Source organism: Hyperoodon ampullatus (genome assembly GCF_949752795.1).
Source record: "Hyperoodon ampullatus genome assembly, chromosome: 10".
Taxonomy (NCBI): Eukaryota; Metazoa; Chordata; class Mammalia; order Artiodactyla; family Ziphiidae; genus Hyperoodon; species Hyperoodon ampullatus.
In genome coordinates, this window is record NC_136923.1 from 24629960 (window position 1) to 24654709 (window position 24750).

The 24750-nt window shown below is 43.7% G+C and overlaps 1 protein-coding gene and 1 long non-coding RNA gene across 13 annotated transcripts in view; one reads left to right on the top strand and one right to left on the bottom strand.

Annotated features, from left to right (window-relative positions):
• Window positions 1-6200: 6200 nt before the first annotated feature.
• On the bottom strand, window positions 6201-11425 carry LOC307059609. The gene is made up of 3 exons (XR_013811133.1): window positions 11376-11425; window positions 7982-8076; window positions 6201-6313 (listed from the first exon to the last, which is right to left on the bottom strand). It is a non-coding gene; the product is annotated as an uncharacterized lncRNA (long non-coding RNA).
• A 1910-nt stretch (window positions 11426-13335) lies between these two features.
• The window catches only part of MAGI1 (membrane associated guanylate kinase, WW and PDZ domain containing 1), a gene marked incomplete at both ends in the record, with an annotated part of 625004 nt that continues 613589 nt past the window's right edge, over window positions 13336-24750 (top strand). For all 12 annotated transcript variants that reach the window (XM_079712199.1, XM_079712210.1, XM_079712213.1 and 9 more), the window contains one exon: window positions 13336-13648. In XM_079712199.1, the coding sequence (XP_079568325.1) occupies window positions 13336-13648 (313 nt within the window). The remainder of the gene's footprint in view (window positions 13649-24750) is intronic.

Genomic DNA, 24750 nt, shown 5'->3' on the forward strand with positions numbered 1-24750 from the left:
AGCTGCAGAATGGATGCTATGTTAGCAGGCATGAAAACAACATTAATCTTGTTGTACATCTCCATCAGAGCTCTTGGGTGACCAGGTGCACTGTCAATGAGCAGTAATATTTTGAAAGGAATCTTTTTTTTCTGAGGAGTAGTTCTCAACAGTGGGCTTAAAATATTCAGTTAACCATGTTGTAAACAGATGTGATAGCTGTCATCCAGGCTTTGTTGTTGCATTGATGGAACACAGTCAGAGTAGATTTAGCATAATTCTTAAGGGCCCTAGGATTCTCAGAATGGTAAATGAGCATTGGCTTCAATGGCAAATCACCAGCTGCTTTAGCCATAACAAGAGAGTCAGCCTGTCCTTTGAAGCTTTGAAGCCAGATATTGACTTCTCCTCTCTAGCTATGGAAATCCTAGATGGCATCTTCTTCCAAGGGAAAGTTGTTTTATCGACACTGAAAATCTATTGTTCAGTATAGCCACCTTCATAAATTATCTTAGCTAGATATTCTGGATACCTTGCTGTAGCTTATACATCAGCACTTGCTGCTTCACCCTGCACTTTTATGTTACAGAGATGGCTTCTTCCCTTAAGCCTTGTGAACCAACCTCTGATAGCTTCAAACTCTTGTTCTGAAGCTTCCTCACTTCTCTTAGCCTTCATAAAATAGAAGAGAGTTAGGACCTGGCTCTAGATTAGGCTTTGGCTTAAGGGAATGTTGTGGCTGGTTTGATCTTCTATCCACAACACTAACACTTTCTCCATATCAGCAGTAAGGCTGTTTCACTTTCTTATCATTTATGGGTTCACTGGAGCAGCGCTTGTAATATTCTTCAAGAACGTTTCCTCTGTGTTCACAACTTGGCTAACTGTTTGGTGCAAGGGGCCTGACTTTTGGCCTATCTATGCTTTTGACTTGCCTTCCTCACTAAGCTTCATCATTTCTAGTGTTGACTTAAAATGAGAGACATGTGACTCTTCCTTTCATTTGGATGCTTAGAGGCCATTGTAGGATTATTAACTGGCCTAATTTCAATATTGTTTTGTCTCAGGGAAGAGGGAGGCCTGAGGAGAGGGAGAGCGACGGGGAACAGCAGGTTGGTAGAGCAGTCAGAACACACACAACATTTATCAGATAAGTTACCTCTTACTTGGGCATGGTTTGTGGCCCCCCCAAAACAATTACAATAGTAACATCAAAGATCACAGATCACCATATCAAATAAAATCATAATGAAAAAGTTTGAAATATTGTGAGAATTACCAAAATGTGACACAGAGAACTGGAGTAAGCAAATGCTGATGGAAAAATGGTGCAGATAGACTTGCTCAAGGCAGGGTTACCACAAACCTTCAGTTTATGAAAATACAGTATCTTCAAAATGCAAGAAAACAGGTATGCCTGTAGGTCAGTGAAACTTTGTTACAGTTGTTGGTAAGACTAGAATGCTTGAGCAGGAGTGGAAAGTGTTAAACCCTTCCCTTCCCACATACCTATCAGACCCACCTCCCTGCTCTTCATATAGTCACTCAGCTGGCAGCTTTTGTTGTCCTGCAGTTTCTTGCCAAGAACAAAGATTGAAAATCTCCCAGAGAGCAATTAGTGTCAGGGTTGACCAACTGGAAGCCAAACCCTGCAGCTATTTTCCCCGCATTCCTCAACTCCCAGGAGGGCTCCAGAAGATGAGGAACAGAGGTTAGAGGGCAGGGTTCTAGAAGTTTCTTTCTCTTACGAAAGGCTGAGTTGTGTGGGTGGAGTAACTGTATAGGGTATAGAGCAGAGAGTGCTGGGTCTGAACCTTTGGGAGATGGATTTCCTCTGCCTCTTTAAACGTTTGGCCTTTTGGTTACTAATGATACTAAAGGGGCTATATGGTTTCTTCTGGAGCTGTGCCAGGATTTGTTCCATAAATTACCTGGGAGGATGCCATATGCAAATTCAAGAAGAAATAAGCAGTCTTCATATTCATGGGAACAGCTTAGTTATCCTCAAGGGGAAGGGAAGGAAAAATAGGTATCTTTTTTCTTATAAAGTCTTTCCTGTCAACTCCCATATTCCACGACCATTCTTCCTTAGTAACAGGTTGGGAGCAGCCTAGAAATTTTACTAAAGCAATTTAGCCTAAATTTCAATATAACCTCACATAATAGTTATAGTGAATTGCTAGACTCCTTTGGAAGCTACTTTTTTTTTTTTTTTTGGCCGTACCACACGGCATGTGGGATCTTAGTTCCCTGACCAGGGATGGAACCCGCAACCCCTGCAGTGGAAGTGCGGAGTCCTAACCACTGGACCGCCAGGGAAGTCCCTGGAAGCTACTTTAAAGATCTGTTCACAGGATACTTTTCCTGGGCTGTAGAAAGACACATATGGGGATAAAACTATGATGGTTATCTCCCTAAACCCTTTGCTTTTAATGAAATGATCATTAGGAAGACAAGCAACACTCAATTCACATATATACAAAGGAAAAAAAGATCAAAGTATATATTAATCTTCATCATCATATTTAGGCTAAGTGACAACTTATATAAAAAGTATTACATTATAACTAACAGCAATTACACACAGTTGATGAATGAGGACAGCGAGTCTCATACAGGTTATAAAACTTACCTAAGGATAACTAGTCATTATGTGACAGCACAGGGCTTTGATTCTAGAGCTGCCAGTTTTGAAAGTCCATACTCTAGATCAGGATGCTGTACTGAGTCCTGGTATTTCACATAATATTTAAATTTTTTCCTTTGTAAGTTGTATCGTATATCCCAGCACATTCTATATTATTTTAGTATGCTACCTTTTTAAAATGGTGTCAGAGTGAGTTTTTAAATTTAGGTAAAATTCACATAACATAAAGTTTGCTATTTTAACCTTTTTTTTTTTCTGGCCTCCCGGCTTGAACGGGGCCACTGCAGTGAAAGCACCAAGTCCTAAACCCTAGACTGCCAGGGAATTCCCTATTTTAACCATTTTAAAGTACACAATTCAGTAGCATTTAGTATATTCACAGTGTTGTGCAACCATCACCTTTATTTAGTTCCAGAACGTTTTCATCACCCCAAAAGGAAATCCCATAACCATTAACCAGCACTCTTCCTCCTGCCTCCCCACAATTCCTGATAACCACCAATTTATTTCTTATCTGTATGAATTTGCCTGTTCTGGACATTTCAGATAAATGGAATCACACACTATGTGGTCTTTTGTATTTGTTTTCTTTCGCTTGACATCATGTTTTCAAGGTTCTTCTATTTATAGTGGATATCAGTCCTTTGTTCCTTTTTACAGCTGAAAATTTTTCCATTGTATGGATAGCCACATTTTCTTCATACATTAATTTTTTTGATGGACTTTTGGGTTATTTCCATCTTTGGCTATTGTGAAAATTGCTGCTATGAACATTCATGTACAAGTTTTTGTTTGTACACCTGTGTTCAATTCTTTTGGATATATATACCTAGGAACTAAATTGCTGGGTGGTATAGTAATTCTATGTTTAACTTATTGAAGAACCATTAAACTGTTTTGCACAGTGTCTGCATCGTTTTACAGTTCCAGCAGCAATGCGTAAGTGTTCTAATTTCTTCGCATCTACACCAACATTTGTTATCTTCCATGAAAAAAAAAATTGTACCCATCCTAGTGGAGGTATAGTAGTATCTCACTGGGGTTTTGGTTTGCATTTCTCTAATGGCTAATGAAGTTAAACATTTTTTTTTTCATGTGTTTAATACTGTTCTTTAAAAAAAATTAATTCTAGAATAAATAATAATAAATAATCTAGAATTTTAGATTTATAGAACATTTGCAAAAATTATATAACAACATTTTAATAACACAATCTCCGTATCAAATGTACTGGAAGACATTTCTCTGCTTCCTCTACTTCTTCCACCTTGAGTTCTTAACTTTTTGATAGAGAAATATGTCATTGGAAAATACTATAGTTATTGATGAACGTTCTGATACATTGTCTATTCTGCTTACAAAATCATGGGGGTAGATAGTATTACAGTGACATTAGAAATGAATAAATGGTGGTACATAGCACAGTAATTAAGAACATCGTCTGTCTTAGTCACACCAGGTCTAAATATACTGGTCGTGTCATCTTAGGCAAGGTATTTAACCTCTCTGAACCTCAGTCTCTTCTGCGAAATAGGGATAGCATCTACCTCATAGTGTCATTATGAGGGTCCACTGAAAAAATGTATTGAAAGCACTTAAATGCAGTATTTAGCACTCAATAAGTGAGGGATTTACTTTGTTTGTTTGTTTGCTTTTTAAAGCACCAACCAATCACCTAATTTATCTGTGTTCCCATAGTTGGTCAGGATTTATGGGATACCATCATTCTATCTCTGCATCCTTCATTCATTCATACATGTATTCACTCATTCTTCAAATATGCATTGGGCCCATATTATGTGTTAAGCTGTGGTCACGAAGCTGCAGACATCAATAGCATTAAGAATCAAAAGTCTGGAAGCAGAGAAACCTAAGATTAAATCCCAACTGCCAATTCCTAGGTGTGTGATCCTGGGCAAGTCACATAGCATCTGTTTCCTCATCTATTAAGTGGGACTGCTAATACTCCCTGCCTCATAAGGTAGAGAGGATTAAGTAAGTGCATCACTGAAAGCATTTACCAAAGCATCCTACACACTGAGCACTCCCTCAAAATATGTTAACCACCAGAGATTTAACAAGTTAATAAATGCAAAGACTTAGAAGAGCACATGACATATTGTAAATATGTCTCAGTATATTTTGTTTGTTTGTTTTTGAACCACTGAAAAACATAAAACCATTTTTAGCTTGTAGGTAATACAGGGAAAGGTTAAGAAATAAATTTGGCTGTGGGCCATAACCCAAGGCATAGTGCATGATATGAAGAAAGGATAAATATGGTTTCTTGAAACTGTTGTTTCAATTATTTATATACATGTTTATGTGTGTATATGTGGTGGTAAAACAAAATGCATTTCTTATTCTGAACAGCAATCAAAAAATTGGAAAACATTAACCTAGAGAAGGTTATCTGGAGAGCGGTGTCATAAATGCCAGCTTGCCTTAGCAGGTGGATCACATAGCTTTACTAGTTTTAGGCTTTAGTGGTATCAATTCTAAATGTAAACTCATACCAAAATGATAGATTAAAATAAAATTAATAATTGAAGGGGAAGTTATTTAGACTAGGGGTCTAGTCTAAAACAGAGTAACCTAAGATTTAAGCAAAGAAAAAAAAAAGAAAAAGAGAGAGAGAGAAGAAAAAAAGAATTGCTGTCTGTCTAGTTTTGCTCCCATCACTCAGCTGTGAGTGTTCCCAGCACTCTCAGGATTTTAGAGGAAAGGTCACAAGATCAAGGTCAAACATCTGAAAAATGCACATGCTGTGCGTTTGGAAGCAGAAACATTCCCAAGCATATGCCAGCTTTTAAGTTCACTGAAGCAGGGAACTAACTTAATGATTAAAACTGCAATGTCTTCCAACACTTAGTTTAATTCAGCAGTTCTCTGCTGCATGTAAAATCCTTGGGGTACCCAAACTCAGGCAAGCTGAATTTCTCAGCCAGGAGTGTCAGGAATGTTCAGGATACAAGCACGCCAAATTTGGGCACTGATTCCCTGGGGGATGCTGCTCAAAACCACTCCCGGTTTGGCTAAGCCTCCCCTCACCTGGGCAACAGTCCACAAAAATGAGTTTAAAATTCCAGGAATGTGCTAAATCTGGAAAGTGAATAACACATTTTTTGGGGGTTCTTATTCATCTGGCTACAAGATTTTATGGGGAACAATTTTCCAAAGATGGTACAGTTCAAGGAGCAAGGTTGCTCAGATTCCAGATTGCTGAGTCATTTTCTAAAACTCCGCCTAGTGTTTGCTGGATTGGCTTTGTGGCAAGACAGAGTTGTCCTTTATGGAACCATATATTCACACTGTGGGCAGCTGTAACCATCTGGGAACTCAGTGAATGGTTCCATAAAGCACACCTTCAAGTATCATAATGTGAGCATAAAACTGGACATTGTCTTTCATTTATTAAAATACTATTAAAATAAATTATAGGTGGAGGATGCAAGAAGTTCTTCTAACAATGGCACCTTTAGTTTCTGAAGACATATTTGTGAATTACAATCCTTCCCAAAGAAATGTCCACCAGGATCACCCTAGGTTCCCTGGCATTGAACTTACCCAACACTATTGAACTGGTATGTTTTCTTGTCTCAGTATCCAATGAGTATTCAATTAGGAGGTAAGCTTCCTCCAGCAAAAAAAAAAATAGCGTGTCTTTTAGTGCTGTACCATCAGTGCCTAGTAGGAATTGACAAAATAAGTATTTAATCAACATCTGTTGAATGAACAAATGAATGAAAACAATCTACCAACTGTCATGGGCCATCTTAGAATATTTAATTTTCTTTTTTAGTTTAGCTTCAGAAAAATTTAAGATTCATTTCAGAATATTTGAAATTGATGTTATGTAGTTTAACAAACCATCTGTATTAAACACGTATAACACTTGACTGGCTTCCTTTGTAAAGGGTGCAATTCTGCACTATTGCCAGCTTCACAATATCTTCAAAATAGCTACCAACGTGTGGGCCAACCACTGCAGCTTCGATTGAAATCAAACTCACACTACGTTTGAATTCTTGGAACTCTTAGTTAACTGTGGAAGAGGCGACCACGATCGGAACTTGTAGAGGAACTCATTTTAATGAGGTTTCCCTGAGTCGTCTCAAGTCCACACACACTCTGCCAGGCTTGATCAGGCAGCCAGTCATGTCTGTGACTCACTTGTGTTTATTCTCAAAGCTACTGAAAAGTAGGCAGACTCCGTCTACTCTCTACAATTGAAACTGAAAGCTTTAATACAGACTGAAATTTCTCTCATTGCTCTTCCCATCTGTTAGTGAAAAATCTCCTTTATTTTGGGATTGCTAAACCTGGATGATGTAAGTTGCACGTGGCTATCTTTCCCGGCTGTCGGGAGAAAGCCAATCTGTATGTAGTAGGAGGGGATGAGGGCAACATAGAGGAAAAAATAACTGAGAGATGGAGAAAGCTGAGGGCAGCGCTCGAGCCTCTTCATCCAGCCTTGATGAAAACTAGTTTCATCTCTACTCTTGCCAGTTATATGGAGTAATACATTTCCTTTCTTGCTTAAGCTAGTTCAACTAGGTTTCTGTCGCTGGCAACCAAAACATCCTAATACAAATAATTACTTCAGCCCCATTAAGAATCCTAAATGATCATTAATAGGGCATTGGTTTCATACATTTTGGAACATTCAAAGAATAGGATATTATTGAGCTAATAAAAGTGATCAATAGAGGTTTATATTTAACAAATAGAAAATTGAGGGTATATTGGTAAGTAATAAAAGGTATAAAGGATTATTTTACTCCATAAATTAACTGTAAATCCCAAATGGGGAGAGAGGGAGAGAGACAACTTAAGAAGGTAGATTGCGTGCATGTGCATATATTTGTATTGACCAAAGTCCAGGAGGAGATACACCCAAATGTAGAAACTGCTTATCTTGTGGTAATACAATTTTTTTTTTTTTTTTTTTTTTTCGGTACGCGGGCCTCTCACTGTTGCGGCCTCTCCCGTTGTGGAGCACAGGCTTCGGACGCGCAGGCTCAGCGGCCATGGCTCATGGGCCCAGCCGCTCCGCGGCATGTGGGATCTTCCCGGACCGGGGCACGAACCCGTGTCCCCTGCATCTGCAGGCGGACTCTCAACCACTGCGCCACCAGGGAAGCCCTAATACAATTTTTTTTTGGCCACGCCCCAGGGCAGGTAGGATCTTAGTTCCCTGAACAGGGATCGAACCCAGGCCCCCTGCATTGGAAGTGTGGAGTCTTAACCACTGGACTGCCAGGGAAGTCCCTTGTGGTAATACAATTTTGAATAACTAAATTTAATGTTGCCTTTTTAGTTAGCTATTTAAAAAATTGTTCTGCAACAACTTACATTACTAGGGTATTTTTAAAAATATGGGCATTCCATCTTTGATTTCAACGTGTATTTTCCTTCTCTCTCATTCAGTTCAGTTTCTGCACAATAAACTGTTAAAAACATACAAAAAGAAGAAGACATATAGTGAGTGAACACCTTCAATAATAAAATCCTGTATTATTTTAGCATCTACCATGTTCCAATTACTATATTTTCATAGAGTTGGTGGGAGATGAAATAAAAGAGATACAAATATCTATTAGGAAGAAAATGCAAACACCCTGTTCTCAAGGACTTAACAATATCATGAGGTATATGTTCAGTGGAATTATGTAGGATGATATGCTACATTATAGCTGAACATTTTGGACATTTTAGGAGAGATTCCCACGATAAATTCTTTGGTTTCACTTGCTTTCTCGGACCCAACGTCGAATTTCAAATCTTCCAGTTACCAATATTCATTTTTTTCCCAGGAAGTGAACCAGAACATTAGCCAGGATTAAACTCTCTTCCTCCTCTGCGGTATTAAAATAATAGTTCACATGTGATGTCTTGAAAGGTCACAAGAATTAACATTTTATTTATTCTTGCCTAGCTGAAAGGACTAAAGGGAGGGGTACCATGGTCAGAAAAAACCCATCTGCCTCCCTGTGAGGAAAAGAACAAGTTATCAAGCGAATCATAAAAGCCCCTCCAGGAGATGACATGGAAAGTTGCCCTCAGTGTCTGTTTCCTTCAATCTGAACTAAGGGTTTTAACCTCCTTTGTTGATATTCTGCTCTAAATTACCAGTTTGGCGTCAGTTACCTTTCTTGAATACGAAATATTTACCTTGATATCTATAATATACGCCTCAATGGCATTCTTCAGAAACTAAAAGATAACCAATTTTCATGTCCTCTTTTGCCCCACACCAACGAACTTATCTCCCATCTTCGCATTTTCAGAAAAAGGAGGTAAGTTACCACTTTAGACTACAATAATGATTTCTTTACTCACAGCTAGAAAACTTTGAAAGGAAATGTTATTTGTGAGAAAGAAAAGCAATGTACCATTTATATTTGTGGATTTTTTTTCTTCCCTTTAGTTGAACTAGCTATATGAAAATTAAATCATAATCTGTGCAGAGTTTATTGTGTCACAGTTTACTTATCTCGATCCACTGTGTTTATTAAGAGTTCATTGTTGAAATGCTTCCGCCATAACAGTATAAGGCCATTTGGCACGTTGCCTGTACCGGAGCCCACAGATCTCCAAACACTTGAGAAATGTTTGCAAATTAATCCTCTTTACATTACAGTAAATTATTCGATCTTCAGAGCCTACAGAAGGGGAACTGGAGATTGGATTCTGGAGTGAAACACTGTATTCCTTCAGTTTCAAGGGAAGAGATAGCAGGGTGACTTAATTGATATGCACACACTATGTGGCAGATTCAGGAGCCAAAGAATGCTGGTACCCAAATATGCTAGATGGTGGATGGCCACATCCTACACCTTCAGAGTGCAGTGGTTCTGAGAATGGGCTTTGGTTTGTGCCTCTGGGTGCACATCCTAGCTTTATCACTTCCAAGCTCTTGAGCAAGTTTCTTTACTTGCCTAGCTTCACTTTCCTCAATTGTAAAATCAAGGTCATTCATGCAAGTCAAGGTCACACCTACCTTACACGATTGTTGTAGTGATTAAATAAAATAATGCACATAATTATCCTGGCACACATGGTAAACCTCCAAGTTAGATGTTTTATGGCATTATTTTGTCCACTGGAATGTATTGTCAAAGTCATAACGTAAGTGAGAGAAGCCAGAACACTAGGATCCCACTTTACATCTATTCAAGAAAAATATGCTCCAAGATAACTATAAGCTCTTTCAAAATAACAATCTATAAATCGGTTCTAGCCACTGAATCTAAATGCGTTTCATGTCGAAGGCCATATATTATCCAGTTTAAGATCACACTTAATCCATGCATTCATGCATTCATTCATTAAGTGTGTATGATGCACACTCCCCTCAAGGCATGGGTTTAGATGCTGAGGATTCAAAGGTTGGAAAAGGATAGATATGATTTCTGCCTTGAAGTTGTTTCCAATCTGGGACACAGGAACTGAACCAGGAGAAACAGAGTAGACAGAGTGTCAGAGGAGGAGCAGAGAGCCTGGGAATATCATAAACTTAATGTCTGGAAAAACTGACAGTCTTAGCTGCATTGGAGGTTCAAATGACTTCTTTTTATGTTCCTGGGTTATAATATGTCTCTCTATACCTCTCTCCACCCTGCTGTCTGTACCCTTAGGTATCCCTTCTTTTTCTGGGAGTTATTCCACATCTAAAATCTGAAGTGGGCTAAATTCCAAGTCCTTTCCCTTCTCAGCCTCAGAAACACGTGGAATCCTGGAGAGGGAAGATGGTGCTCTGCCAGTGGGAGGAATCGCAAACCACTTGGTCTTGCCCATCCTTTGGACTCCTCCAGGTGGGAGTGAGGTAGGAGGTACGGGACCAGTGATTGGAGGCAAGTGGGGGAATTCTTGGCAAGCAATCCTAGAATATGGGCTGCGGAAGTGAGGAACATACAAGGTCAAGCTTACTGGTGATCTGTAGGGGAATCTGTGATTTCAGTCTAAGGTGTTACACAAAAATGTGCATTTGGGGGGAAGGATTCACTCACCAAATACTTGAGCATTAACCAAGTACCAGGCACTGTTCTAGGAACTGGGAATGCATCAGTAAACCAAACTTCACTGGAGCTTACACTCTACAGGTAGATGTGGACCACACATTTCTTCTCCTAAAAGGGTCTGTGATGTAAAAAATGCTCAGGAATCAAGATGCTAGACTTGTGGTCTTCATGTTGTATACCAGCACCACTTCAGGGGAACCTTAGAAGTCCAGATGATAGAACCCATCCCTAAGATTCTGACTGGCTGGATCTGTGTTTGGGTTTGGGAATGAACCTTCTGAATTTCTCACTCATCTTGATTCAGTCAAGTTGGAAACAAATGGGTATCTTCCAGGAAAAGAGGCTGAAGACAAAGTTTCCCTCACCAAGAAGAGCCATGGAAAACTGGCCACTTCCTTTTCTTACAAATACTACAAGGCAATAGGATTTTTCAGTTCTGGATATCTCAAGAGAGAAACAGCAACATTCTTCTTTTATTTTTATTGGCTTAGAATAGCACCCTACAAACAGTGCTTTAAAACATTTAAACGTATGCCTATATATTTTAAGCTTTAGAAAGGAGAGGAGGAATTATTATCATCATCTAACTTGAAACCCCAAATGATTCCTAATTTTTCCAACTACTACTATTACTACTAATACTACTAAGTTTTTATTATATGCCACTTTACAAGTGTTCTCCCTGTAATACTCCCAAGAATCTTGTGAGGTATTGTTATACTTACTTAACAAGGGAGAAACGAAGGCTCTGAGGGGTCCCGGCGCTTGGTCAAGGTCACACAGAGATTGGACCGGTGGGAACCTAAACCCCAGAGCCCGGCTCTCAACCGTGACCTCTGCAGCACCGCATTCTTTCTGAGTCCTTTACACTCACCTCCCTTATTTAGCACTTGAAATCTCTCCTGTGACCAAAGATGAATAAACAAGTTATAAATCACTGAGGGAAAGAAAATGCTTGGGAGACTATCGCCCAGACCAGTTGGGGAGTATGTGGGGAGTGCAGCCTCGCCGGTGCAGGGTATTCTTTCTGTCAGCCACCCCCGAGCACGTTCCGAAACCTAGCAGGGATAGAAACTGGCTCTACCTCAGCCCCCGGCGCTGCGAATCCCGAGAGGTGGCTGCCGCGCCCACGCTCCCGCGGGCGCCAGGACTCGGGTGCAGATCCCAGACCCAGAAGTGATCCTTATCTCCTGGCCCTGGGGCGGGTCCAAAGGCTGCCCAGCTCAGCCAGGAACTTGAGCCCGAGACAGATGCCTGGCTCCAGAAGTCTCTCCCGGCGAGGGAGTTAAAGAGCTAGACCCCTTTTCGGTTGAAGACCCGAACCTCCTCTTGCCTTTTGGCTTCTTTCCCTCACCTATAGTTTTCCCCTGTGTCCAAAAAAGTTGGCCCCAAAGTTTAAGAGTGTGTGTGTGTGTGTGTGTGTGTGTGTGAGCGTGTGACTCTCCCAGGGATCCCAGTTGGGGGACCCAGGGTACACTCACGGTCGCCCTCCACAGGATCGCAGACCCACGGGCAGACCCCGCTCCAGGAGCCGAACCCGAGGGCTTTGTGCAGGCGGCGGACAGAAGCTTCGGGGTTGGGTACTGTGTATTATAGGGAAATGCGGCCGGGGGCGGGGGGGGGCGCGGCAGACAGTGCGGGCTCGGTGACCGACAGCGGGGCCAGCCACTGGCCGAGGGCGGTAAGGAAGCTTAGGGCGGCGTGAGTGCGTGCGTGTGTGCGTGAGTGTGAGCGCGAGGGTGAGTATATGAGGCTCCCCAACCCCCACCTGTTTGAAGCGGTTTTAAAATGCCAAAGCCAGATTGCCCATGTTTTCAAAAGTTGCAAACGGTTGGAGGAAAACACTTGCGAATCCCGCAAACTCCCAAAGGGATTTGCCGAGGCGTGGGCACTGAAAGAAAAGGAGGAATAAGAGGGGTGTGTGAAGGGGGGGAAATTGCCTGCTTCTGGTAGGTCGGATTTAGGACCCAACGGGAAGCACATTGGAATCTCTCCCTTCGGGAAGGCGGGGTGGGGCGGGCCGGCCGGCTGGCGGCCGCGGGGCGCATGCGCGCGCGTCTCCTCTCGCCGGCCGCTGCGCTCGGCGGCGCGGAATAGAATGAACTGTAACAAAACAAGCCGAGCCTTTGTATCTGCTTAAAGGGGACGCAGGCACTTCCCTCCTGTCCCTCTCCCCCGCCCCCCACCCCCCACGCCGCGCTCCGCAACCGCGTATCCAGGGCTCCCTGCAACTGGCTGGAAGGGCTTCCCTAACCCTCAGTAACAGCCCGCCAGCGAGGAAAGGCGAGCCAGGCGGGAGGCAAAGAGGAAACACCGCATTTCTAAGAGGCAAGAAAGAAAGGAAGGAAGGAAAAAAATAACCCAAGCGGCGCAGAGTGGACTCTGGTCCCGGAGAGCACGGTCAGGCGCCGGAACGTGGACCTAGAAGCACCGGAATGCAAACAAAGCTCGCGGGCGCCTGTGCAGGGCTCGCGGGGAAGCCCAGAAAGTTTGTTTTATGATGGCTTGAGTGCGCGAGTGTGTGCAGGGAGCGAGTCTGCCAAGTTTCTCTCTCCCGTTGCGTTATTTGGGGGGAGATGTCTCTCCCTTGAACCAGCGTGGGCTTGGGGGCTTGTGCTGTGGAAGGCACCTGTCTCTCATTTTATTGTTTTTTTTTTGGGGGGGGGAGGAGGGGCGTAAATCATCATGTCGAAAGTGATCCAGAAGAAGAACCACTGGACTAGCAGGGTTCACGAATTCACCGTGAAGCGGGGACCCCAGGGCGAGCTGGGGGTGACGGTGCTGGGGGGCGCGGAGAACGGAGAGTTTCCGTATGTCGGAGCGGTGGCGGCGGCCGAGGTGGCGGGGCTTCCCGGCGGCGGCCAGGGCCCTCGGCTGGGCGAGGGGGAGCTGCTTCTGGAGGTGCAGGGGATCCGGGTGTCCGGTTTACCCCGCTATGACGTACTGGGAGTTATCGACAGCTGCAAGGAGGCCGTCACCTTCAAAGCCGTCAGACAAGGTAAGACGGGACGCGCCTCCAGGAGGCGCCCCCAGAAAAGGGGATCGGCCTGTGGAGGCTCCCCCCGCCCCCTAACTCGATTTCCCGCTTTTCTCCTGCGAATGCGTTTTAGAGGGGAAGTTGAGGCCGTGCGCCCTGTGATAGTGAAGCATACAAAGTTGTTGAGAGGTTGTGGGTTGTTTGCTCACCTGCATTAGGAAGAGGGCCTTGGGTTTGCGCGGGGAAGCGCGGAGATTTTTCCCAGGCCTGGTTTGCCAACCTGTTATCTCCGCCACCAAGTGCAGCACAGCTTGCCTGCACCTGGAGGAGAGTTGGCAGGGGCAACGTGGACGCTCTCCTGACTCCCTGGGCGAGTGTTGCAGCAGGCGCAGTTGCTGCGTTCTTTGGCCACTTGTCTGTTTCCAGACCTGGAGAATGGGTACGAAGGAGGTGAGGGTCTTTGGTTGTTGGGCCTCCTCCATCAGAGAATCAGCGTCACCCGCGACCGCCCAGGTGGATCCGGGCATCACCGCCTGGCAGTTCCAAAGCCCGCCGCCTGAAGATCCTGCATTCACCCCACAGCAGGATGACGCATGTGTCTCGACCGTGTGGGCCCGGCCCCAGGCTCGTGGGTGGCGGTGGGGGGAGAGAATGGAGAGGGTATTTCAGTGCTACTCAAGCCCAAGTTTATACTGCCACCAACATCACCACCATCACCATCACTAAGACCATCATCATCCCTGTGATGATGATGATAGCTGCTCTTTCTTGTTAGCTTACTACGTGCCAGGCTCTATGTAAAATACTTTCCTTGCACTATCTTGTTCTGATTGACAACAGTTCTGAGACCGAGTTGTTCTTATAAACCCCATGTTACAGATAAGGAAACTGGGACTGATGTTGGTTCAGTTACTTGTCCAAGGTCACACAGATGCCAAGAGTGAGGGTTTGAGTCCTTGTTGCAGAGCCTTAAGCACTGAGGAGGAAGAGGTGGGGGAATGACCGTGGGAGCCCCGAGGAGCGCACTTGAGAGGAGGGAGTGGAAGCAAATTCATCTCTCAGAAGCCCGGAGAGGAGTGATGACCTTTATGATGGCTGCTGGTGGGGGCGGGGAGTCCCTTACATCTTAGTTTGGTGCAGGCATGGGGATGTCCCTGATACAGTCCAATAGAGAAGGACTGGACTCCCTTAAAGGGAGCCCTTGTACGACCATGCACCATGACGCAGGTTCTTCCCCGTGAAAGCACCAGGTTGAGCCCTGGTGAAAAGTTCCCATATGTGCCTGCGCGGGCTTGGAAGGGCAAGCAGCAGCTGGAGGAATGTGTCAGAGGAAAGAAGGGTTGGGCTGAGCTAGTCCTCTTTTGGAAACAGGCCCGTTCCAGATGAAACGGAGGAGGGGGACAGGGAGAAGAGCTGGGCCTTTTGGTAGCTTTGGGAGCTGAGGGACTGACGGTTATGTTTCCATAACATAAACTCCTTCCGTTTATGTCCTCATTGTCCACTTGCACACCTCCTCCAAGAAGCCCTCAGGCATCCTGCCCAGATGAACAAATCCTTCTTACTCTGGACTCCCCCTAAAGGTGTATCTTGTAGTTTTTTACTTACTCTGAACTATGTTAGTTCCCTCCCCTCATTTCCATACAAGGTGGTAAGCTCTTTGAAGGGAGAGACTGTGGCTCATTCATTGCACATCTCCCCAGCTTTGCTTGAGGTCCTGTCACCTTGCCTCACTTGAGAATGTGTCCTCCCTCATCTGTAAACTGGCTTTCTTGTGTCACATAAACTAATAAGCACAAAGGGTGCAGAACAGTGCCTGGCACATAGTAAGTGCTCAGTAAAGATTAGCTATTATTGTTATGTTTAAAGTGAATTGGGGCAGTTATTTATTTCTAAGGCTAGCTTTTAGTGTCAGGAACCTGACTTATGAAGTTAATACCAGTACCTGGATTATTAGGACTTGATAGAACTGTAGAGAAAATGCTGTAGCATTTGATGGGATCAGCTGCTGGTCGCCATGCAGGGGCATTTTGGAGAAAGGGCTGGTGGAAGGACAGGCAGGAGTTCCTGCATATCCTGTGCGGGGGTCTACTGGTGTCTGATGGGTCCAGTAGGGGCTTGTTTTCAGTGTGCAAGCTACTGCATGTGGCTGAGCCTCCCTCCATCAGTTACCAAAGATTGGGAGGCATCGTCCCAGGGCCACGTCATCATGGCAGTCCGGAAGGGTTGGTCAGCTAACAAAGTGTGTTTGGAATCAGGTATCTCTGGGTTCGAAGGAAACTGTAGTGTCTTCCCATCTTATTTGCTTTCACCCGGAACTATTTTGTGTGCTACGTAGGAATGCTCATAGAACGTGTGTGTGTGTGTGTGTGTGTGTGTGTGTGTGTGTGCGCAAATCTACTTGTTCTTCTTGTAATGGGATAGAATAAAGATATGGATGGGGACGCTTGAATGACCTGGAATCCACCGCAATGTAAAAGCTACTATTTCCTGTAATGATTACACAGGCACAGGTAGCTCTTCTAACATCTTTATTACAGAAAGACGGCACTAGAAAGCATTTCACCAGCCTTCTCTTTTATATTGAGAATAAGATTTAAATTATACTACGAAATTGCTCTTCCTGTGCTTTCATTACTGTGTTTTAATCATATTAGATAGGCTTCTACCTGGTACATGGTAAAGGAAAAATGTTACTTTTGTGTTGTCTGCACCTTGAACTAGCCACTACCAGGGACACGGGTCACTCTGGGTGCTGTCTGTATGAAAATGTCACCGTCTTCTTGTGGGAGAAGATTCTGCTGTTTCTGTTTCATGGCAACTCTCTGAAAAGATGCACAGACCAAAACAGTCTGTAGCAAATGGTATTATGTGAAGCAGGACTGGATTGTGAAAGAATCAAGCTAAATGGATCTACCAGGTTAGAGTTGATTAATTTTAAATGGAGAGGACAGTCTTTTGTCACAAAAGTGCCTAAAAAGAATGTACAAATACTTATATATGTTATATAAAGTATATGTTACTTTATATATATAATAAAGCATATATATGTACACTATATATACTATAGGTATATATTTACCTGTAATAAAATGCACAGATCTTAAGTATATAGTTTGATGGGTTTTGACAAAGGTATATGCTCATGTTAGCTTCACCCAAAGCAAGATACAGAACACTTCCATCACCCCAGAAATTTCCCTCCTGTCCCTTTCTAGTCAGTTCCCCCCCCAACCTCTTCCAGAGGTATTGACTGTTTGATTTTTCTCACCATGGATTAATCTTGTCTGTCATTGAAATTCATATAAATGAAATAATGCAATGTATACTCTTTTGTGTCTGGCTTTTTTCACATATTGTGTGTATCATGGTTGTTTTGTATTGTTGACTAGTATTCCATTGCATACATATACCAGATTGTTTATATTTTTGCTTGTCAATGGACATTTGGACTGTTTATTTTTTCATCTATTAGGAATAAAGCTGCTGTAAATGTTCCAGTTCTGCCACATCTTTGCCAATCTTTGATCTGGTCTGTCTTTTGAACTTTAGCCATTCTAGTGTATGTGGAAGAAGAGGAAAAGTACAGTAATCCCCCCTTATCTGTGGGTGATACGTTCCAAATCAGGCACAGTAAGAGATTAAACACAACATGAGATAGAACGAATTATAACTATGTAGTATAATAAAAGTTATGGGAATGTGGTCTCCCTCTCTCTCAAAATACCTTACTGTATAAATTCATTGCCTTTTCCATCTTAACTAAGCACTTATCATGCACTATGGCTACAACTTGTGCAGTTTTTAGTATGACAGCAAAACTAGCACATATTTCTTTTTCCTTCTCACAATTTCACAGATAGAAAATTCATTCTTACTGTAGATCTTAGCCTCCACAGCATATGATTTTATTAAGTTGAGAACATTCACCTTTTCACTTCAAGGAAGCACTTTACGGCTTCTCTTGGGCAGATCCGAACTGCCAGCATCACTTCTCTTGTGCTTTGGGGCCATTACTGAGTAAAATAAGCGTCACTGGAACACAAGCACTGTGGTACCTGGATAGTCAATTTGATAACTGAGCTACTAAGTAACTAACGAGCAGGATACCCTGGACAAAGGGATGATTCATGTCCTGGGCAGGACAGAGGGGGAAGGCGGGAAATTTCATCCTGCTCTTGGTGTACAATTTAGAACGTCTAAATCGTGTATTTCTGGAATTTTATATTTAATATTTTCAGACCGTGGTTGACTGTGGGTAACTGAAATCACAGAAAGCAAAACAGCAGATAAGGGGGAACTACTACAATTAAGGAAGCTTAGCTCTAGGATATAGCTAGTAGTTTTTGAGCACTTGCTTTAGGAAGTGCCAGACCCTTGGCTAAGCTAGTGCTTTATGGGCATTTTGTACTTTATTCCTCCCAACTGGACTCACGTGTCAGAAACTGAGGTCCAGAGAGTGTGGGTGGCTTTTCCAAGGGTCATACAAGTGGCTGAAGTAGAGCTGGAACTCAGCCGTGTTGGATTTCAAAACCCATGCTTCTAGTTCCTGGGTCAGTGGGTCTCAAAGTAGGCTCCCCAGACCAGTGGTATTAACATCACCTGGGAACTGGTTAAACATGCAGATTCTCAGGCCTCAGCCCTACTGATACCTAAACTCAGGAGGGTGGAGCCTGTGCCGTGTTTTTAACAAGGTGACTCTCATGCATGCTCAATTTTGAGCACCACTGTCCTAGGGTATAGACTGCATTGAAAATATGGCATCGAGTAGGGCAGGTAATCTGTGTTCTAGAATAAGCTAGGCCACTAGAGCTGTCATCTCTGGTGAGTCACCTCTTCGGGCCTTTCTTCATACCTAAAATAAGTGGATGTATACTTTTAGATCCTTTGCACTCCTAAAATGCTAAGATTCCCTGAATAACCCAGACTCCAAAAGTTTAGAAGGGTGTGATTGTAGTTTCCCAAACTGGTAATATTATAGGTCACACTTACATATTTTTGTAAGTGAATTTTGTGGCTTTGCAAATTACCCAGGAACCAAACTGTCCCTCCACTTTTTTTATAGACAGAATGGAGGCAATAAATAAGTCACAATTTAAAAACCACACACAAAAAAACAAAACCCAAAAAACCACACCACCACCACCACCACCACCAGACCCTTCCCCTCACCGTAATGAGGGACTTAGGACCACATACAGTTGAATATAGTTCTTTGTGCCTTTCTGGGTTTTTTTTTTTTTTTTTTTGCGGTATGTGGGCCTCTCACTGTTGTGGCCTCTCCCGTTGCGGAGCACAGGCTCCGGACGCACAGGCCCAGCGGCCATGGCTCACAGGCCTAGCCGCTCCGCGGCATGTGGGATCTTCCCAGATCGGGGCACGAACCCGTTTCCCCTGCATCGGCAGGCGGACGCTCAACCACTGCGCCACCAGGGAAGCCCCCTTTCTGGGTTTTGTTTTGACATTGTGTGTTTATTTTGACCAGTTGGAATATATTACAACAGCTCTGTAAGAAAATAATTCTGTTCTCATTTTGAAACATAGCGCCATGTCTTGCTGAGTTTCCTGTGAATTCTGCTTCGGAGTCTCTGGTCTTGCTTTTTCTCTGCCTCCTCCCCACCCCTACACTCCACCAGGATGGTCACAAGATTGACCCCTCTCCTTAGTGTCTCTTCAGAAAGACCTTCTCATCCGGTGGTGTGCCTCTAAAGGCTTAACAGCTGGCTCTGGTGGAGGGGAGACTGATTTGTAGCATCACTGGTGTTGGGAAGAGATCCATGTAATTGGTTCTCCAGAGCCTGTAGGAGCTGGCCCCACCATTCCACTGACCCCATATAAGATAGCGCCTTGGATCACATGCCATCCTCTCATCCTGTTTGTGTTTCAAAACTTTGACACAATTTCACATTATCGGGCTTCCCTGGTGGCGCAGTGGTTAAGAATCTGCCTGCCAATGCAGGGGACACGGGTTCGAGCCCTGGTCTGGGAAGATCCCACGTGCCACGGAGCAACGAAGCCCGTGAGCCACAACTACTGAGCCCGCACACCACAACTACTGAAGCCCGCGCGCCTAGAGCCCGTGCTCCGCAACAAGAGAAGCCACCACGATGAGAAGCCCACGCACTGCAATGAAGAGTAGCCCCCGCTTGCCACAACTAGAGAAAAGCCCGCGTGCAGCAACGAAGACCCAAAGCAACCATAAATAAATAAATAAATTTATAAATTAAAACAAACAACAACCTTGTAATTTCACATTATCTTCTTCTTTTGCTTCTTTATTGTCTGTCTCTCTTCCCACTGGAATGTAAGGTCCATGAAAACAAGAAGTTTATCTCACTTGTTCACCCCTCTATTTCCCAGCACCTAAAATAGTACCTGGCAAGTCATAGGTGTTCACTAAAATTTGTTGGCTGCATGAATGAATTTTCTCTTGTTGCTTTTTTTTTTTTTTTTTTGCGGTACGCGGGCCTCTCACTGTTGTGGCCTCTCCCGTTGCGGAGCACAGGCTCCGGACGCGCAGGCTCAGTGGCCATAGCTCACGGGCCCAGCCGCTTCGCGGCATGTGGGATCTTCCCAGATTGGGGCACGAACCCGTGTCCCCTGTATCGGCAGGCGGACTCTCAACCACTGTGCCACCAGGGAAGCCCTCTTGTTGCTTCTTATTCGGATGGTAAGTGCAGACCAGGACATCCACATCTTTCCTTCTTTCCTCCCTATTCGTCTTTGATTTCTTGTCATTTAGGATCCTAATATGTTCATTTTCTCATCACCAGATTTTGCAATCAGCTGATTCTCAGTGTCAATAATTTATACCGAGCTATAAATAAATAAATGACTGACAAGGCTTAATGAATTGTATTTAAGTATTTCTGCCTGTTGACTCTAGGTGGAGTTTAAGAAGTGAAATTCCAGATGTTCATTCAGCAAGCAGGGTGATGAGGAGCTTTTCTGTTTTCTGTTCATGCGAGACCTGGTCTATGTCAGCATCCAGAAGAATGACACCTTACCTCCGTTTTCTTGTAGCATTGTCCCTGTGTACAGTGTTTCCAGCCGACAGCAAACTGGATCTTTGCTACAGAAAAGAGTCTGATTTTTGTCCCCTCTTGCTCTTAAACTGTGCTTGGTGTTGACGTCTTTTTTTTTTTTTTTTTTAACGTAAACTTTCAAAAATCAATCTATTTTTGTTCTTGCTGCCAAAAGACCACTCTCTGAAGGATATTTTTAGGTTACATTGTGGAGCATTCTACAGCTTTTACAAAAAATAATGCAAGGACAGGCAACCCAACATGTCCATTGTTTCTGGAGGCCACCCTTTGCCAATGGCTGTGTTATTTAAAAATAGATTAGCTTGACCTTATGATGCAGTGGCATACAGTTGGCTCACTGCATTTGTTGGCATTCATTACCCAGCTAGTTTTGGATGGCAGAATTGATGATATCCACCAAGGGGAATTAAGTGGTTTATAAGAGAAAACATTCTGACATCTCCTCACCACAAGGGTTTACATGAAGGATGTTGCTTTATAAACGATGGTTATTTAATGCAAAACACCAGTCTCTGATGTTAGTGGTCCCTTCCTTGAGTTTGTATATATGTGTAACAGGATATACTGATTTTGTATACACTGAGAATAAAGGCTGTCAAATTCGTTAAGCGCTGGCATTCATATCCTAAAAAAGTAGGTTACTGCCTTCCTGCCTGTCTTTATGCAGCTCATATGTGAGATCTATAACCTTGAAAAATCCTTGGTAAATATTGGCACTTTGCTCTACTGCACCCCTATGGATGTTGACATCCATATAGTATGTCTGGTGAATTTGTTTTGGTGTGTTCACAGCTGAACCCCCATGGATGTCAAAGACAAGCAAGTGATGCTGACTTTTGCTTTATAGTATAGTGGCCTATGGAGGGTCCAGCGTGTTCTGGATGTCATCCTTTCTGAAGGCACGTAGCAAACGTAATTTGAACAATGTCTTTTGTTTTATTTTATTTTTAGCCGTGCCTCGAGGCTTACGGGATCTTAGTTGCCTGACCAGGGATGGAACCCAGGCCCCCAGCAGTGAAAGCGCTGAGTCCTAACCACTGGACCGCCAGGAAATTCTGAACAATGTCTTTTATGATTAAATAGTAATCTCTTTTTATAGCCAAGTGATTTAAAGAATGGAGTAATCCATTACATACAATAATTTCTCTAGTCCCTTTCGCCGAGGGGAAACGGAAGTCCTCCCAGTGACTCACAATCTGGCCTGTGACTTGTCTTCTCTCTCCCTGGCCGTGGCCTGCTGGCCCGACCTGGACACCTGGGAGGCTTACTCTCTCACGAACTTCAAGTCTTTCCCACTTGCCTTGTCATTCCCTATTCCCCTACTCTGCTTTATTTTACTTTATCATATGTCGATTATTTCAAAATAACTAAGTTCCTTGTTTTGTCTCTCTTTCTTTAATATAAGCTCCGAGAGGGCAGGGCTGTTGTTGATCCCAGTACTGAGAATAGTGCCTGATGCATAGTAATTGCTCCAGTATTTCTTGAACGTCCACTGTCAGATTTAGAACTAGAATAACTCTGCTGAGCTCGGTTGCCTCTGAAAATTCTGATATTTGAAAGTCTCTGAAAATGTAGGTACTTTGTGATGTATCGCATTAAACTTGATAAGGGTTTAACACTTGCAGTCCATGACTTGGGCTAAATAGAGCTTCAATGATTGATCTAGGAGTACTTTTTTTAAAATTAATTAATTAATTTGTATTTGCTGTGTTGGGTCTTCGTTTCTGTGCGAGGGCTTTCTCTAGTTGTGGCGAGCGGAGGCCACTCTTCATAGCGGTGCGCAGACTTCTCACTATCGCGGCCTCTCTTGTTGCAGAGCACAGGCTCCAGACGTGCAGGCTCAGTAGTTGTGGCTCAGAGGCCCAGTTGCTCCGCGGCATGTGGGATCCTCACAGAGCAGGGCTCGAACCCATGTCCCCTGCATCGGCAGGCGGACTTTCAACCACTGCGCCACCAGGGAAGCCCTAGGAGTATTCTTGAAGACAGTGAGCATTGCTGGCCGGGCTCAAATGGTCTTTATTTTAGGGATTTAAGGCAGCACCGTGCTGAGTCTGTCAGCGAACTTTGCACACTCTCTCACCCTCCAGTGCACCGTGAGACGTTTTTCTGGGCACCGTCAGCTGTGTGTATAGACTTTTCCTGTTACCATCTGCAGTGTGGTGAGAATGAGTTACGTAAGAGAATTACATCCTCCCGGCTAAGGTGTCAGCCCCATTCCTATTGCCAAGAGAGCCATTAGTGTGCGCCTTTAACGGAATGCAGTTATGTTTTCCACAATAAGGCTAATCTTTCAGCCCATTGTGGGACTCGAAGCTCTCTTTATGGACAGTGACATGATGGTGCAATTAAAAGGCCATTATGCCCTGATTATAAGCCAGGTTTCACAATTATTGCCATATACAGTGTTAACAGGACTGCAGTGCCGCTCGTAAGATAATCCGCAAGTATCCATTTATTGATGTGTTGTAGATCGGCAGGTTTTGGACTCAGGCTGATCTGGGTTAGAAACCAGGCTTTTCAATTTACTAGCTGGGTTACTCAGGGCGAGATACTTCCCCTCTTTCTTGCAAATGGGGATAATGATACCTACTACCTGAGGCTGATGGAGGAATAAAATGAGGAGATTGAGGTAAACCACACAGCGCGGGGCCTGGCACGTGTTGAGCGCCCACAAAGTATTGGCTTCTGTTATTGTTTGAATGTTCCCTGTTGGAAAGCACTTGGGAGAGAAGAAAGAATCTCTTGAGAGATAGAGATTGTCGTACACAGTTCCCTGGAGAGCTTTTCAAGTCTAGAAGAAGCCCTAATTTTTCTGCCTGATTCAGATGCCACTATTTAAAAAGGCTGAGACTGGATTAGTTCAGACAAGTAAGAAGGAAACCTCTAGATTTCACCATGTGGTAGAGGTCTGAGCTGCCTGAACTTCTGCGTTGTCACTGGTGATGAATTGATTCTAATGATTGTCATCGGGACCCAGGTTCAGTAACGTGTAGAGGAAGGACAGGTCCTCTCCTTACTCCCTGGAGGTCCTGGGCAGGGCAGTACCAGCAAGGGTGATCCTTGAGAACTTGACACTGAGGTCCTCTGATCTTCCTGGCACCATACCTGGGCTCCCAAATCAGGAAAGGCTGGGGAGGCAGCAGGGCTTGGTGTTATATAAGGGTTTGGAGTCAGGCTGGTTAGGTCCAACTCCAGCTGAAGAACCATGGGCATGTAAACCTCCCAGAACCTCAGTTGTTCCAGTTGAAAATGAGAATAATACCTACCTCATAGGGTGGTTGTGAGGATTAAATGAGAAAACGTATGCTAAATACTTTGTCCTCTGCTTGGCGTGTAAATCGTGCTTACGGCAATGCCTACCTAATAGCAGCCATGTTAATTTTCAGTTCAGAAGTGAAGACCCATCAATGATTTCCTCTAAAGCAGTGATTTTCAACTGGGGGTGATTTTGTCCCCCAAGGGACATTTGGCGATGTCCGGAGACATTTTTGGTTGTTACAGCTCAGGAAGGGGAAGTGCTAGTGGCCTTGAGGGAGCTGAGGCCAGGGATGCTGCTAAACATCCTACACAGTACAGTCCCCATGGCAGAGAGGTGTCCAACCCCAAACGGCACTAAGGCGGAGATTGAAAAACTCTTCTCTAAGGTATAACTTCATGGTTGAGACTGAGAATCTGAAATAGGAGCCGTAAACTAATCACGGTAACTATTGTATATTGATCTTCTGACATGTCCTTGAGACCCCGGTTAGGTTTTTACCTGGGTAGATGATGTCATTCTTATTTTAGCCCTGAGAAAATTAGCTGGAGAGGTCAAGCAATTTATCCTGGCCTCCAGGCAGCTGACAGAGGTGAGATTCAAATTCAGGTCCGCCTGGTTCCAAAATTCTCATCCCAGGTTTCCACACTAGAAGTGTGTTGACCTCTGTTAGGCTGTAATATTGCTGCCTGAGACAGCATACCACGCCTGGTGACGCTACCAAAGAGAGTCCCAGAAATTAAAAAAAAAAAAAAAAAAAGGATTCCCAAAGTGTTTGTTGGCCAGAACACAGAGGGTGCTGCTATATAGTTTCAAGCAATTCT